A 14,911-nucleotide genomic window follows, 5' to 3' on the forward strand; every position below is an offset into this window, starting at 1 on the left:
GTCTCCCTATGTCTGGCAGTGACAAGGCAGTGTCTCTCCTCCTTCCAGAAGAGTGTCCAAATAACCAGTTAAAACAGAAAGTTTAAATAAGATCCACAAAGAAGATATGCAAATGGCCAAGAAGCACAAGAAAAGATGCTCAATATCACTAATCATTTAAGAAATGCAAATCAAAACACAATGAAGGGGACTTACCTGCTGGCGCAGTGGTTAAGAATCTGCCTGCCAATGCAGGGGACACGGGTTCAAACCCTGGTCCGGGAAGATCCCACATGCTGCGGAGCAACTAAGCACATGCACCACAACTAGTGAGCCTGTGCTCTAGAGCCCGTGAGCCGCAACTACTGAACCTGCACGCCACAACTACTGAAGCTCGCGCACCCTAGAGCCCATGCACCGCAACTACTCAGCCCATGCACCACAACTACTGAAGTCCACGTGCTCTAGAGCACGTGGCCAACAGATGAACGGATAAACAAAATTGGTATAAACATATAATGGAATATTAGCTTTAAAAGGGAATGGAATTTTACAATTTTTTTTTTTCCTTGATACGCGGGTCTCTCACTGCTGTGGCCTCTCCCATTGCAGAGCACAGGCTCCGGATGCGCAGGCTCAGCGGCCATGGCTCACAGGCCCAGCCGCTCCACGGCATGTGGGATCCTCCCGGACCAGGACACGAACCCGTGTCCCCTGCATCGGCAGGCGGACTCCCAACCACTGCACCACCAGGGAAGCCCCAAGGGAATGGAATTTTAACTCTTGCTACAGCATGGATGAATGAATCTTGAAGTCATTATGCTAAATGAAATAGGCCAGACACAAAAGGACAAATATTATATGATTCTACTTATATAAGGTACCTAGAAATGACAAATTCACAGGGACAGAAAGTAGAAAGGTGGTTACCAGGATCTGGGGGAGGGAAAGAATGGGGAGTGATTATTTAAAGAGTACAGGGTTTCAGTTTGGGAAGATGTAAAAGTTCCGGAGATGCATGGTGGTGATGGTTGCTCAACAATGTGAATGTACTTAATGCCACTGAACTGTACATTTAAAATGGTTAAAGTGGTAAATCTTAGGTTATGCATATTTTACCACAATAAAATATCAATTAACAAATATAAGATTCAAAGTCTCATGACAAATTATTAAATCGTCCAAGTTTCAGTTGAAAATCACTCATACCAAAAACCACAAAGACCTCAAACAGAATATAAAAAGACAATCAAACGCCAACATCAAGATGACACAGATGTTAGAATTATCTGATAAACATCTGAAAGCAGGGTTTCCCTGGTGGCGCAGTGGTTAAGAATCCACCTGCCAATGCAGGGGACACGGGTTCAAGCCCTGCTCTGGGAAGATCCCACGTGCCACGGAGCAACTAAGCCCATGCGCCACAACTACTGAGCCTGAGCTCTAGGGCCCGCGAGCCACAACTACTGAGCCCACGTGCCACAGCTACTGAAGCCTGTGTGCCTAGAGCCCATGCTCCGCAACAAGAGAAGCCACGGCAATGAGAAGCCCACGCACCGCAACAAAAGAGTAGCCCCTGCTCACCGCAACTAGAGGAAGCCTGTACGCAGCAACGAAGACCCAATGCAGCCTAAATAAATAAATTTATTTTTAAAAAAAAGATTTGAAAGCAGACGTGATAAAAATGCTTCATCAGGAAATAATGACTATGCTTGAAACAAGGAGAATTACTCCTTCATGATAAAAAATAACTTTTAAAAGTTCCATTCAGAGGCAACATTGAGTCATTTTAAATCTGTATGCAACTTACAACAGTCTCCAAATATGTAAGGTCAATGACAGAATTATAAGAGAAATGGATAAATTCACAGCCATAGTGGGAGATGTTTTCCATAAGCCTCTCAATAACTGATGTGAAAAATATATAAGAATAAAGATTTGAACAGCATAATTAACAAACCTATTGATAACTTAATGGGTATTACATGTATCACACAATAACTGGCGAGTACTCATTATTTTCAAGAATGCTGAGAATATTTACAAAAAATATCCACATATTTGGCCATAAAGCAAGTTTCAACAAATTTGAAAGAACTGAAGTCACAAAGGGCACATTCTCTGACCACAATGCAATTAAGCATTTATTAAGAAAACAGTAACAAAAGGATAACTAGAAAATTCTCATATGTTTGGAAATTAAGAAATAGACTTCTAGATAATTCATGGGTTAAAGAAGAAATCACAATGAAGATTAGAAAACACTTTGAACTTGAGAGTGGAAATACTAAATATCAAAACTTCATGGATGCAGCTATTCAGAGGGAAATAAATAGCCTTAAATGCATTTAAGAAAGAAGGTTAAAGTGAGATAAAAATCTCAGTAAATTTTAAAAAAGAACAGCAAAACAAACTCAAAGAAAGTACAAGAAAAAAACAGGAAACTCCCTACTTAAAAGGCAGTAAAAAATACATGTAAGAGTTTTCTGTTTTGTTTTGTTTTCCTTTGCTTTTTACAAACAGTTTCTAGAGGATGTATCTGATCGTTTCCTATATCCGTTCTAGTCCTATGGCTTCTTTTCTTTTTTTATAAATTGTGGTAAAATACACATAACATAAAATTTATCATTTTAACCATTTTTAAGTGTATAATTCAATGGCATTAAGTACATTCACAATGTTATGCAACCATCACCATTATCCATTTCCAGAACTTTTCATCATCCTAAACAGAGACTCTGCACCCACGAAACAATAACTCCCTATTCCCCTTTCCTCCCAGCCCCTGGTAACCTCTATTTTACTTTCTGTCTCTATCAATTTGCCTTTCCTAGGTACCTCATGTAAGTGGAATCATATAATATTTGTCCTTTTGTATCTGGCTTATCTCACCTAACATGTTTTCAAGGTTTATCCATAATGTATCACATCAGAATTTCACTCCTTTTTATGGCAGAACAATATTTCATTACATGAATATATTTTGTTTATTCATCTGTTGATGGACCTATGGCTTGTATTATTTTTAATATTTATTTATTTATTTGGCTGCATCGGGTCTTAGTTGCAGCATGCGGGATCTTCATTGTGGCACGCAGGCTTCTCTCTAGTTGTGGCGCCTGGGCTCTAAAGCGTGCGGGCTTAGTTGCCCCGCAGCATGTGGGATCTTAGTTCCCCGACCAGGGATTGAACCTGTGTACCCTGCATTGGAAGGCAGACTCTTAACCACTGGACCACCAGGGAAGTCCCAGACCTATGGCTTTTAATAACATATTAGTCCTCCTCATCATTCTTACTATCTTATGAAAATACTGTTCACTAATAGCTTACATAAGTTTTTGGTCATTTTGCAATACTCCAAGCAACAAATCACAAATTCTTGTGGTGAATTACAAACTTGTTATCACTCAGTTTACAGAGAAAAACGTAAGGGAGAAAAAGGATTTTACACTGTACATTTCCCCAAAATAAATTTCTATCTTGTTTATAATCTCTTTTTATTAAACTAAGATCCTCTATTTGTTTTAAGTCTATCTTAAAACAAAGTTTTGATATTTAGTATTTCCACTTCTACTATACACGTCTCTCAGCTGGGCCAAAATGAAAGAGTAATGCTAGCATGTGTGAAGAGGTAAAATGAATATGAAACAACTTTGCTTTACAAGGGAAACTTCATACGCCCACCAAAAAAGCTCCAAGGAAACCAGCTCTAGTGTACATTTCATCAGACTGATGTTTTGTTACATGTGAAAAGTCTTTTAAATAAATGAGACATTTTAGATATTTTCTCATCAAATCTGGTATTTAGTTTCCTGGAAACGTTAGTTCATATTTAATTTCAAATTGTGTATTATCAGGCTTCCCTGGTGGTGCAGTGGTTGAGAGTCCGCCTGCCGATGCAGGGGACACGGGTTCGTGCCCCGGTCCGCGAAGATCCCACATGCCGCGAAGTGGCTGGGCCCATGAGCCATGGCCGCTGAGCCTGCGCGTCCAGAGCCTGTGCTCCGCAACGGGAGAGGCCACAACAGTGAGAAGCCCGCGTACCGCAAAAAAAAAAAAAAAAAATTGTGTATTATCTCAGATCTTGTTGGATCTCAAATCAGATTATTCACCTCTTTGGTTTTTCTTCCTCTTTAAAAAAAAAATTAAGGGTGGGAAAGGGAAAGGAAATTAAATTCAATCTGGTCAAATTAGTTGTCTATTAGTAATGCTATTATATGTTAAAGTATGACAAATAACTGACCAAAAAATAAGGTTTGGGGTTAAAAAAGTACAGCTACAAAGTTCCATGAGAATCTTTTAGCTTGTTTCATTTGTGAGCCATCTCTTTATATTTTGTGTATTTTATGCTACATGAAGAAACTATTTTTAGCATCTATTTTTCTTAGTTTCCCTGTTTATATTTTGGTATCTACATACACCACATTACTTTGGATTCCTGGCATGGAGAAAACATTGCAAATCTACCTTCTCCTCAAATGTAAAACATGAATACAAAGGGGAAAAAATTACTAACAGCATAAATCTTCAAAAAGTACTTTTTCCTACATCTGAAACCATCTCAGAGAAACTAAAATCTTCTGGGAACCTAAAATTGGTCAAGGAAACAGATGTTTGGATAGCACAGGGAATAATGTTTGGCACTAACAATAGCTCCAACTAAAGTATATTTCAAAAAGATTGTCTGACTACATCTTCAGAATATGTGAATATAAAATGTTTTTACTCCTCCTTCTTGGTAAGAATTTTGAGGTTTTAGTTCTTTTTTTAAAAAAAATACAATTCTATCCTTTCTTTAGATATGTTGTTATGGACAGGGAAAAATGTGCCTGAGAATTACAGAAATTATATGTTGGCATATACGCTTCTTTTTGGTAATTATTTTACCAAAAACATTTTGCTTTGTGTTATAGGTATCTATGTACATAGTATATGCCCAACCAGATTATAAATGACTTGCAAGCAAGAAACACAACCTACTTAATGATTATATTATCCATTATGCCTAATGTAGCACTTTGCCCATAGTAGGTTCCCAATAAATATTGGTAGAATGTAGAATTATTGAATAATCGTGTAAAAAAATTACTAAAATTAACAGTGAAAAAGAAGGCTACTTTATTCTTCATCATATTGTAATGAAGCCTATTTTAAACTCTATGCAGTGATGATACACACAAATATTTAAACTATTTATGTACCTCAACTTGACATAATTTCATGATAACTTGATGGCAATCACATTTAAATATATTACAATATTTTTGTAATAATGCTACTCCAAAATAGCAACTTTAATAGCTGGGAAAACATGTTAATGGCCATTAACCTGAAGGAAACAAGGAACATTAAACATTTTTTCAGAAATCAATGTATAAGTTGAAACGGTCCACTATAATTTACAAGCAAACCTCAAATTAAAATTTATAAAATGCAAACTATCAAATGCTGCAGCTGGACAATAATTTAGACTATATTTTGTAATTTTTCCTGTGTACATATTGATGAATACTATATAAAAAAGATTCTTTTCTCCTTTAGAGTCTTTAACTATTACCATCAAATAACAAAATAAATTCTGCTTGAATGCAAGACCATAGCAATCCTATAAATGCCCTTAATTATCAATCAATATATTAGTCAGTGAACATAAGTAACTAATTTTCCTTACCTTCAGGACAGCTATGAATGGTACAAAGTTAGCTCTTTGGAGTCCATTTTTATAGAGATCTGAAAGAAAAAATTAGTATTAGCTTTTCACTTCACCTAAATCATAATGTTAGCTTATATTTTAGCCTGGCAAATAAAGCTTTCTACTGATGAAAAAGATAAAGAAGCAAAAGAGAAGAAAAATAACCAAAATTGATCTCTATTCTGGTACTATACAAAATTTATTACATTCTTAATAACAGAAAAAAATTAACAATCACAGAAAGAATATCAAAAGGCATTCAATCAAATTAGCTTTAAAGTATAATAAAGGGCTTCGCTGGTGGTGCAGTGGTTGAGAGTCCGCCTGCCGATACAGGGGACACGGGTTCATGCCCCGGTCCGGGAAGATCCCACATGCCACAGAGCGGCTGGGCCCATGAGCCATGGCCGCTGAGCCTGTGCGTCCGGAGCCTGTGCTCCGCAACGAGAGAGGCCACAACAGTGAGAGGACCGCGTACCGCAAAAAAAAAAAAAGCAATAAAAAAAAAACTATAATAAAAAGCAAGAAAAGAATTTGGAAGATATCACGAATGATCCTAAATCAAAAATTCAACATAAAAAGAAGATCTATTTAAAAGTACTTAATATTTGAACATAGATTCTACTGGGAAACAAATTATAGTCTCCTTTTCTCATCTATAATAAAAGTTCTCAGTACAGAATACTGTGTAACACAGTTTGCCATTCAAGAAAACACATCAACAGACAGAACTGTGCATGCATTTATATCAAGTTGATATATTTCCATTAAAGTAAATAACATTAAGGCCACTTTCCAAGAAACTACCTAAAAATTAAAACTCCATTCTTAATAGACTGTAAAGTTAATGTAATTATATATCATAAACAGGTAGTTTTTGTTGCCTTATAATAGTGTTTTTTATATATATGTATATGTGCCATGGTGTATGTATATTCATATGCATATACCCACACATAAACACACATATTGTTAAGAATAAATAAATGGAAAGGGGAAACAAATTTTAAGCTTTGCATACTTTTTGTTAATAATGGAGACTTGGAATATTCTTTTCAGGACGTTGAATTTTTATTGCATATAAAACATTCCTTTTAAGGAATTCCCTGGCAGTTCAGCAGTTTAGGACTCTACGCTCTCACTGGCAAAGGCCCAGGTTCAATCCCTGGTCAGGGAACTAAGATCTCACAAGCCGTGCGGCACAGCCTAAATAAATAAAATATTCCTTTAAAAAGTCAACTCTATAAAGTAATGAGATTTAAAAAATAAAAAAGTATAAAAATGAGAACAGTAAAAAGTTTTCCAAATTATAAAAATCACAAGTTAGTTTGTGTCTCAATTTTTCTTTTTAAGTATTGCATTAAGGGATCCTTTCTATATTTCCCTGTTTAAAGAAAATTTGATAACTAAGATTTCAACTGCCATATTTACTTATGGAAATAAAATATGGTCATTAGGAAACATTTATTCTCTTTAGAAAAATATTCATCATAACATTATAGTGAAGAAAGTATTTGCATAAGCTCTTTGGTTAATTAAGGACTACAGGCTTTAAATTCAGTTACACTTAAAATTTTTATCTAGTGATATTATAAAAGGTAAGATAATGCAGGCTTTAAATTCAGTTACATTTGAAATTTTTATTTAGTGATATTCTAAAAGGTGGGATAATGCTAGACAGATATTATAAAAGGTAAGATAATGCTAACCAGGATCTCTTCAAAATGAGATCTTTTTTTCCTATAATCAATACCTCGAATGAATAAAATGGGTAAAATGCAGGAAATGGGTTTAAAGTTAGGTATTTTCATAGTCTTCCCAAATTACAAAGTTGCTGGGGAAGGTGCATAAAAACATTGCTATACGATAAGAGTTGACAGCCATGATTGCCAGTAAGTGGTAAAAATCAAAAATGAAATAATTTTTTAAATACACTTGATGTTTATAGCAGCTTTATCATAATAGCTAAAATTGTAGCTTTATCTGTAACAGCCAAAAACTAGAAGTAATCCAAATGTCCATCATTAGATGAATGGATAAACTGTGGCATATCTGTATAATGAAATACTACTCAGCAATAAAAAAGGTAAACTATTCATACACACAAAAAAATAGATGAATCCCAAAATAATTATATGGGGTAAAAGAGGCAAAACCCTCCTACCCCTCAAAAAAAAAAGAGTACCATACTGTGTGATTCCATATATATAAAACTGTAGGAAAAGCCAACTAATCTATAATAATCTGAAGAAATCAGTTGCCTGGGAAAGGGAGGGATTGGGACAGGGATGGCAGGGAGAGATGAAAAAGGGGAGGGGGAAATTTGGGGTGTGATGGAAATGTTAATTATATTGTCGGGGTGGAGATTTCACAGATGTATACGTATGTCAGTATTTTAAAAATTGTATCCTTTAAATATGTGCTATTTATTATATGTCAATTATGCCTCAATAAGCTCTTTGAAAATTTATTAGAGAAACATACACAACACTAGTGAATGTCAAAAAACGAAATGTTACAGAATTAAAACTAAAATATTACAGTAATGAAAGTTTATGTTAAGGTAACATTTTGGTCTTACTCGCGGAATATCTCTGTTTATGGACATATAAGGCAGGCCCTGACATGTAGTTTAACAGGCATGAACCGTTCAGTAGGTTAATGACAATGAGAAATGTAAAGGCCCACTTGTAATATTCTTGATTAAAAGATTTCCACTCAGCAAAATTAAAGTAGAATAACAATGCCTTTAAGTCTTTGAGATTTAATTTTTAAAGGGTTAACTTTAAAAAAAAATCAGCCTTTACAAGGATATATAATTCAAACTTTATGCTCTGGGAAGTATTTTCTGAATAAAATTCTAAACAGAATTCATTTGGTTGGAAAACCTTTAGGTTTTTACAGGACACTTAAGTGAAAAAGGACTGTACTCATTAAATTGAAGAGTTTTTTGCAATTCAAATATTATGCAAATTGTCAATACAATAGATCCATCTCCTGAAATGTTATTTAGCTACCAAAATTTTTAATATTAGTTGTTTAATATTATTTTTCTTAGACATGAAGATTTTATACTACATTAATATCAACATTTGTCATTATTTACTAAATATTATTTTATAATTCAACAGAAGTTCTTGCCTATTATTTTTTAATGATCTCTAAACAGAGCTAAAAGAGCACTTGGCCATATAAGACAGAGTACTGGAATTATGGGACATTCTATTTTTTATAAATTTATTTTATATTTTATTCATTTATTTTTGGCTGTGTTGGGTCTTCGTTGCCGTGGTGGGCCTTCTCTAGTTGCGGCGAGCGGGGGCTACTCTTTGTTGCAGTGCACAGGCTTCTCATTGCAGTGGCTTCTCTTGTTGCGTGCAGAGCACAGGCTCTAGGCACGCAGGCTTCAGTAGTTGTGGAGCGCGGGCTTCAGCAGTTGTGGCTCGCAGGCTCTAGAGCGCAGGCTCAGTAGTTGTGGTGCACGGGCTTAGTTGCTCCGTGGCATGTGGAATCTTCCCGGACCAGGGATCGGACCCATGTCCCCTGCATTGGCAGGCAGATTCTTAACCACTGCGCCACCAGGGAAGTCCCAGGACGTTCATTTTTTGAGAATGGTATAAGGACCTCTATATTCTCCACAATGAATAACTGTAATAAGACTTACCGATGAAGTGCATGCAAAGAGGATTTATAAAGTAATTACAAGGATCTACATAAATACTTTGGAGATGCACATGGATATGCAGATCTTTTCCTTAAAAACCCAGTGTCAAAATGACCAGGATGTCCACTTAGTTATATAAGTACATATGGATTTAGAGTAAGAAACTTTTAAGATAGGTAATTAAAAGGAGTTTTCCTATAAATTAACACAAAATAATTATATGGCTCTATGGAACCAATCTGATTTACCTTTCCAGGAGATTCTTATTTTAGTACAGATTAAAAGAAAATGGCGGCTTTAGACCACGTAAGCAGGAAGAGCTACTTAGCTTCTTTTTAAAAATCTAACTGGAGTTCAAACAGTATTTTACTAGATGTATAGATAATACAGCTAATTAAATGTTCCCATTTGATGGTATATTACAATTTTATATTCAATTCAACACACATTCATGAATTCCTATTATTTGTCTGCACTGAAATGAGTGCTGAAGACAAAAGATAAATAAAAGGAGGAACTAGCATTTAGAGAACACCTACTAGGAGCCAGGCAATTTGCTAGACACTGTACACAAATTACAATAACGCTGCATAGTAAATATTTCTACCTCTATTTTACAGATAAAGAAACCGATACTCAAAGTTTTAAAAATAATTTGCTGAATTCCCAGCCAGTAATTGGTATATCTAGAATTTTTGAGGAAGGTCTTTTTTTTTTTTCTTTTTTTTGCGGTACGCGGGCCTCTCACTGTTGTGGTCTCTCCCGTTGCGGAGCACAGGCTCTGGACGCACAGGCTCAGCGGCCATGGCTCACGCGCCTAGCCGCTCCGCGGCATGTGGGATATTCCCGGACCGGGGCATGAACCCGTGTCCCCTGCATCGGCAGGCGGACTCTCAACCACTGCGCCACCAGGGAAGCCCGAGGAAGGTCTTTAATGAAGCTAAAACTCATAGGCTTTTTCAGAACCATGTTGTGACCAGCTAGACTTGTCACAGCTGACAGACACAACCAGATCATAACCATGATACGAGGTAAAAAAGGATACAAGGTATAAACATAATATACAGAACATGAACTACTCATTTTAGCTGGGTTCAAAGGCAGCTTTGCAGGTAACAATGGGACTAGAGCACCTTGGAAAAATAAGTGGGGTGCCACCAAGCAGAGAAGAAGGAAGCGTATCCTAGGCAGAAGAGTCAGCACAAGCTCATGACTTTACCTCTACCTTCTTTTCTAATACTATACAAACTATTGCTCAAATCCCACATTTTCTAACAAGCCTTCCTTGAATCCACTATCGTGGACAGACTTTTAGAGTGGCCTTCCATAATCCCAGACCTGGTCATCATAGCTTTATATGAACACTGGACGCCAGAAAAAAGGGACAGTTATCCCTAAGAATAGAAAACAAATGCACTTAGTGTCTGGCGAAGTTTATAGCACTCTGCACAAGGAGGGGGAACCCAAACAGAGCCTGGAAGTCTCCCCAGCTGAGGAGATAGGTGAAGAGTCCAGGGAGGAAAAAGCAGCTAGAGTTCACAGAGCAGCGTACCACAGAAAAGACAGCTGCCCAGTGAAAAAGCTCTAAAGATCTGCTGAGGGTCCCAGTTAAATCCCCAGCTGAGTACTGATCAGCATATGTGTGTGAGGAAATGACCTGAAGCCAGGAGAAGAATCATCTGAAAGTACTCAAGGAAAGCATCACTGGGGCTCACACATGGCTGGGAAGAGTGCCTATCTCCACCAGACAGACTGGAAAACCTCTAAATTTCTAGGGTATTGAGCAGAATACTGAAAAGGGATTTATCTCAGTAGTGAGAAAAATTAGTCCTAGACTAAATGTGCTCTAGTCCTGCCATACAAAACTTAAAAGCAATACCCAAAAGAATCAAACTGTTTGTAAGAAAGAAAATAAAGCTCAAGAATATTTATAGGGATATAAAAATATCCAATACCCAACACAGTAAAATTCATATTGCCTAACATCTAATAAAAAATTACCAAGCATGCAGCGAAACAGGAAAATATGACCCAGAACAAGGAGAAAAATCCATCGACAGAAACAGACCTAGGAATGACATAGGTGATAAATTTAGAAGACAAGAACATTAAAACAGTTATTGCTGTATTCCATGTGTTCAAGCAGCTGGAAGAGCAAGCATATCAAATAAAGACATGGGAAATATAAAAAGACCCAAGAAGAACTTTTTGAGATGCAAACTTACAATATGTGAGACAAAAAAAATATGCTGGATGGGAATGATAGCAGATTAGACACTGCAGAAGAAAATATTAGTGAACTTTAAATCATAGCAATAGAAACTAGCCAAAATGAAGCACAGAGAGAAAAAAAACTAAGAAAAAATGCACAGAGAATAAGTGAGCTCTGAAACAACTTTATGCAACCCAATATATGTGGAATTGCAGTACCCGAAGGGGAGAAGAGGAGGGGATAGAAAAAATATTTGAAGAAATAATGGCCAAATTATTTCCAAACTTGATGAAAACTATAAACCCATAGATCTAAGTTGCTCATTAAAGCCCAAGCACAAGAAACATGAATAAAATTACATCAAGGCATATTATAATCAAACTGCTTATAACTGGTGATCAAAGGAGGAAAAAAAAAAAACTCTTAAAAGCAGCCAGAGGCAAAAATATATATTACATACAGAGGAATAAGGATAAGAACGATAGCAACTTCTCATTGGAAACAACGCAAGCCAGAACATGGTAGAGCAACATCTTTAAAGGTCAAAAACAGAAAAAACAAAAACTGTCCACATAGAATTCTATCCTGAGCAAAAATATCTTTTCAAGTACAGACATACAAAAGCTGAAAGAATTCATCACCAGAACACCAGAACTATAAGAAATCTTTAAAGGAAGTCCTTAGGCAGAAAAATAATATTGGATGGAACCCTGGAAAATATAAATGAGTAAAGAGCACCAGAAATGGTAACTGTGGGTTAATATGAGCCTTTTTTATTATTATTATTATCTAAATTCCTTTAAAAGATAATTATTTAAAGCAAAAATAATAATATATTGTGGGATTTATAACATATGTGGAAATAAAATGTATGAAAACAATAGCATAAAGACTAGGAGGAGAGAAATGGGTGTATACTGTGGAAAGTTCTTAGACTATACCTGAAGCAGTCTAGTATCACTTGAAGTAGACTGTGATAAGTTAAAGATATATACTAAAATCTCCAAAGCAAACCATAAAACCTTGGATAAAACTTCATAAAAATGAAACTATAGAGTATATATTCTTTTGTATAAGTCTTCTTTAACTCAGCCTAATGTTTCTGAAATTCATCCATGTTATTATGTGCTCATTCCTATTCATTGCCAAGTACCAATACTGTGTTTAGTGACACACAAATTTAAAAATCTGAAGGAAAAATTAGGGTGATCTACACATTTATTGTTGTTGATGTTAATTTTCCACGTGTATCCTTGGCTAATGTTTTCAATGAAAACTGCTTTAGAGGTAGCAGGAAGATGAAATCCTCTCCATCAATCCCATGAATAGTCCTATAAATTGAATCCATCTTTGACTCAAATAATAATTGTCAGCCTCCATTTTAGATATCCTATGCCATTTTAAATGGTGCAATCCTTTATAACAGTGATAATGGGGATCCAGGGAAATTACAGGCTCCACAGACTCTTTTTCTTTTTAAAAACCATGAAAGAGAAACTTAATAAAATGTTACATAAAACCTTCACTGCCAAAATACTACCTTATGTATTTATTTTCAGTAAAGTCAAACACCAATGAAGTAGTTTTTCACACCAGAGTTTCTTTTTGTAACAGAATTCAATGAACAGAAATATCATGACTGGAGTCTTCAATGAGAAAACAGACCTTGGGTATTTTGGGGAATCCCCTGTGCACAAAGAAGACTCAAAACCAGCCAGGCAAAAAGTAGTGGCAGAGATTCGAAGTCCCCTGTTAACTTTTAGAACCAACTATTTCATTATCAAGTGTGAGAGGCTGAGGTTCAGCCAACAACAGCTTTTTTTCACTTTGACTCGAAAGGTTGTCTTTGGAGTCAGAAGCCCTTACTACCAAATGGGGGGTTGGGGGGGGGTGGTGGGTTGGTGTGAGTGAATGGAATTCTTTGAGAAACTTCTTTAGAGTCCTTTAAGTTCACTGTGGTTTTTGCACTGATCTCTACAAAAATTGTATGGCTGAGTCAGTGCAATCCTTAGCATCTCTCTCCATGACTCACCTTTTGCAATAATATCGCACTTATTTCCTGCCACATCAACTACAAAATTAGATGGGACTTGCTGTCAAAGATCTTTTAATTCATTCCTTAATGTTGAAAATACCTCTCCTTTTTGGCATCATAAATCATTATAAATGAACATCGGTGGTAAAGCAGAAAATCATTCTTGTGTAGCTGTATCCCAGGTTAGGAATTTATGCCACTCGTTTTGGCGCTAGACAAAAGATGCCCTGTTGTTGAACTGATCTTAGGCTCAAAACTGTTTTCCACAAACCACCACACAATACTTGATTTACCCACAACTGTAATCCCTAGTGGACAAACTCCAGCACCAAGGCCCGGGAGTCAGGGGCGCAGGACCCCTGCTGCCATGAACTGAGGACAGAGAGGCAGAGCCCAGCACAAGCATCCTCTGGTGGGGCCAAAGGGACTGGCAGGGCCTGCCTCAGTCAATTTAATCTGACGTTAATAAGCCCACACACATCAGGCTTTGTATTATTACTGTTTGTAGAATATACCTCTTTGCATCCATTTACTTTCAATCTATATTTATATTTAAAGTATATCTCTTGATATTTTTTAATCCATCCTGATAACCTCTACCTTTTACTGGAATGTTTAGTTCATTTAACATTTAGGTCTATGATTTTTTTTAAATATTTATTTATTTATGTATTTAGGCTGCACCAGGACTTACTTAGCTGTGGCATGCAGGATCTTCGTTGCCACGTGTGGGATCTTTAGTTGCAGCATGCAGACTCTTAGTTGTGGCATGCATGCAGGATCTAGTTCCCCGACCAGGGGATTGAACCCAGGCCTCCTGCACTGGGAGCATGGAACCTTACCCACGGGACCACCAGGGAAGTCCCTAGGTCTATGATTTTATTATTTGTTTTCTTTTTGTTTCCTCTACATTTTCTTCCTCTGTTCACCTTTTCTTGCCTTTTTTCAATTATTTGAATATATTTTAAAATTCCTTTTTGTCAACTGGTTTTTATTTTATTTCTGTTGTTCTAGGGGTTACAATATATACAGGCATACCTCATTTTACTGTGCTTTACTTTATTGATCTTTGCTGATACTGCATTTTTCCAAATTGAAGGTTTGTGGTAACCATGTGTCATGCAAGTCTATCAGCACCATTTTTTCAACATAATTTGCTCACTTCATGTCTCTGTGTCATATTTTGGTAATTCTCGCAATATTTCAAACTTTTCCATTATTATTATATTTATTTTGGTGATCTACAACCAGTGATCTCTGATGTTATTGAAAGCAGCTCTTTTGCCCCTTTCCTCTTTGTCCACTTCTGTTCCCCTCTAACCTTAAAAG

At 36.3% G+C, this 14,911-nt stretch overlaps 1 protein-coding gene across 2 annotated transcripts in view; it reads right to left on the bottom strand.

Annotated features, from left to right (window-relative positions):
• The window catches only part of AFG1L (AFG1 like ATPase), a 194,553-nt gene that overhangs the window by 98,261 nt on the left and 81,381 nt on the right, over positions 1–14,911 (bottom strand). For both annotated transcript variants that reach the window (XM_082856019.1, XM_082856020.1), the window contains exon 7: positions 5,651–5,709. In XM_082856019.1, the coding sequence (XP_082712145.1) occupies positions 5,651–5,709 (59 nt within the window). The remainder of the gene's footprint in view (positions 1–5,650; positions 5,710–14,911) is intronic.

Source organism: Leucopleurus acutus (genome assembly GCF_964270905.1).
Source record: "Leucopleurus acutus genome assembly, chromosome: 15".
NCBI classification, from domain to species: Eukaryota; Metazoa; Chordata; class Mammalia; order Artiodactyla; family Delphinidae; genus Leucopleurus; species Leucopleurus acutus.